Genomic DNA, 2,000 nt, shown 5'->3' on the forward strand with positions numbered 1-2,000 from the left:
AATTTTCCAAAGAACAAAAAGATCATTTATGTGTACAAATTAAATGACCTATGCTACTTTGAATAAATCTAACTTATTGTTTCATCAGAAAGGCTWAAATGGCCACAATCCCATCAGGAGACCAGAGTCAGAGCAGGATGCTTCATTTCTCCATCTYGATTCTCAAGTCAGTTTCTCAGAGAGACATATTTTCAGAATCTGAAGAATACAAACATGATGTTAATCTATTAATCTTATAATTACTGCACAGATTATTTGGTGAAACATAAATTAAATATCAGAAAAAAGTAACAAATGTGAGGACTTACCAGGAGTAGACGGTCTTTCTGAAACTAACAGATAATTTGGGTTTCAATATTCAAACATATAACACAACTTTGAGAGAGAGAGAAAACATCTACGTATATTTTTATGTTTCCCTATTTAATGTTACATTGAATTTAAGAGTATTTTTTTGCTGTCTTCAGTTTGTACTAGTCCAGCTTTAAGATGCTCTTACCATTTCTCTTCTTGTAGGCAGTAAATGCTAAAGCGATGATGATGATGGACATCACAGCAGAAACCACAGCAATGACAGTGATTCTTATCTGAGATGATTCATCTATACAAAGACAAACAACAAAATTACAGAACACAGTAGGAATTGGATATATTAATATTGATGTGAATGTTATTTTACAAACCCCACATTGTTATTTCATGTTATTGTTGTTATAGAATATTAGTGCTGTTAATGTAAAAAACAAACAAAAAAACTTTTTAATTTAAGTATTTGACATATGGGTGCTGTGTGAGAGACGGGAACTATAATTACCAATCAGGGAAATGCCAACAGGTATCATAAAGTTTCTATCTATATCAAGCTATAGATGTTATAAAAACTGTTATATGTTTGAGAAAATGTCACATATAAGGATCTTATTTTTAAGAAGTGCTAAACAAGATCAGCAGTGTTGCAAACAGATTCTCTCCAAAAGTTTAAGTAAAGCAGTTATGATGCTTTCTGTGCAGAATGTTTGTTTTCCAGATTTTCTGATTTAAACAGAATTCATAAGCTTTAACATACATGTCCAAAATACTAGTTATGATGCTGAAATATGATTATTTATCCTCACCCCAGTTGGTCTTGATTACTTCTTTATCCAACYTGACCAGGATTTTGTCCTCAGCTCCAGTAAACTGAAACACACAGTCGTACCTCSCCCAGTCCRTAGATGGGATTGATGAAATATCCAGATCAAYACGATACTGGAATGTATTATCCTCATTGTTGAGGACTTCTCCAGGGTCCACACCCTCATGAATCTCCTCTCCATCCTTCCTCCAGAACATCAGGAAACTCTTTGGGTAGAAACCTGTAGCGTGRCACCTGAYTGGAGAGGAGGGAGTCTTCTGAAGGAGAGACACTGAGGGGTGATCTGAACATGATGGGGGGAAAACAGAAGAGGAAATAAGTGGAAGATATAATCAGAGTTCATGGTTGTGTTGATTTAGTTATGTTTCTATGACAATATAGAGCAAGTTGGCTGCAACATATAAGGAAATAACTTTTAATCAAATGGCTTCAAAATCAGCAAAACTTAAGTATTATTGAAAACATAATTTTAGAGCGAACTCCTGAAAGAGAGAGAGACAGAAACATTAAATTAATGTTGATGCACTTGAAGTACATCTGAAGAACTGTACCTGTTTTAAACAAAGAGCTTTGTCCAGAGACCAACGAGGCATTAAAAGCCCCATAGCATAGATCTGTGAGCAGATAATGGTGAAATTCGAGATCTTGTGTATCCGTATCCCAAAGCAGTTTGAGAAAAACAGCCTCTTTTCTCAGAGCAATCCATTTCAGTCCATTTAAGTCAAATTCAAGAAAGTCTTCTCCATCATAACCGTACTTCAAAAAGCCCTTAAATGCTTTAGTTTCAATGTTCAGTTCACAGCCTCCTACCCTCTGGAGAGTATGGCTACCTGGAAGGAAAATAATTTTTATTGTTTAAACCAGT

General features: G+C 34.9%; 1 protein-coding gene across 1 annotated transcript; it reads right to left on the reverse strand.

Annotated features, from left to right (window-relative positions):
* Positions 1–6: 6 nt before the first annotated feature.
* LOC103461488 (major histocompatibility complex class I-related gene protein-like) lies at positions 7–1,987 on the reverse strand (the record flags this gene model as incomplete). Its single annotated transcript, XM_008403777.2, has 5 exons — positions 7–198; positions 309–332; positions 500–601; positions 1,116–1,418; positions 1,687–1,987. Coding segments are annotated over 5 exons (753 nt in total), but the record flags the coding sequence as incomplete, so codon positions are not given.
* Between the last annotated feature and the right edge of the window lie 13 nt (positions 1,988–2,000).

This window comes from Poecilia reticulata, unplaced genomic scaffold, assembly GCF_000633615.1.
Source record: "Poecilia reticulata strain Guanapo unplaced genomic scaffold, Guppy_female_1.0+MT scaffold_1761, whole genome shotgun sequence".
Lineage (NCBI taxonomy): Eukaryota > Metazoa > Chordata > Actinopteri > Cyprinodontiformes > Poeciliidae > Poecilia > Poecilia reticulata.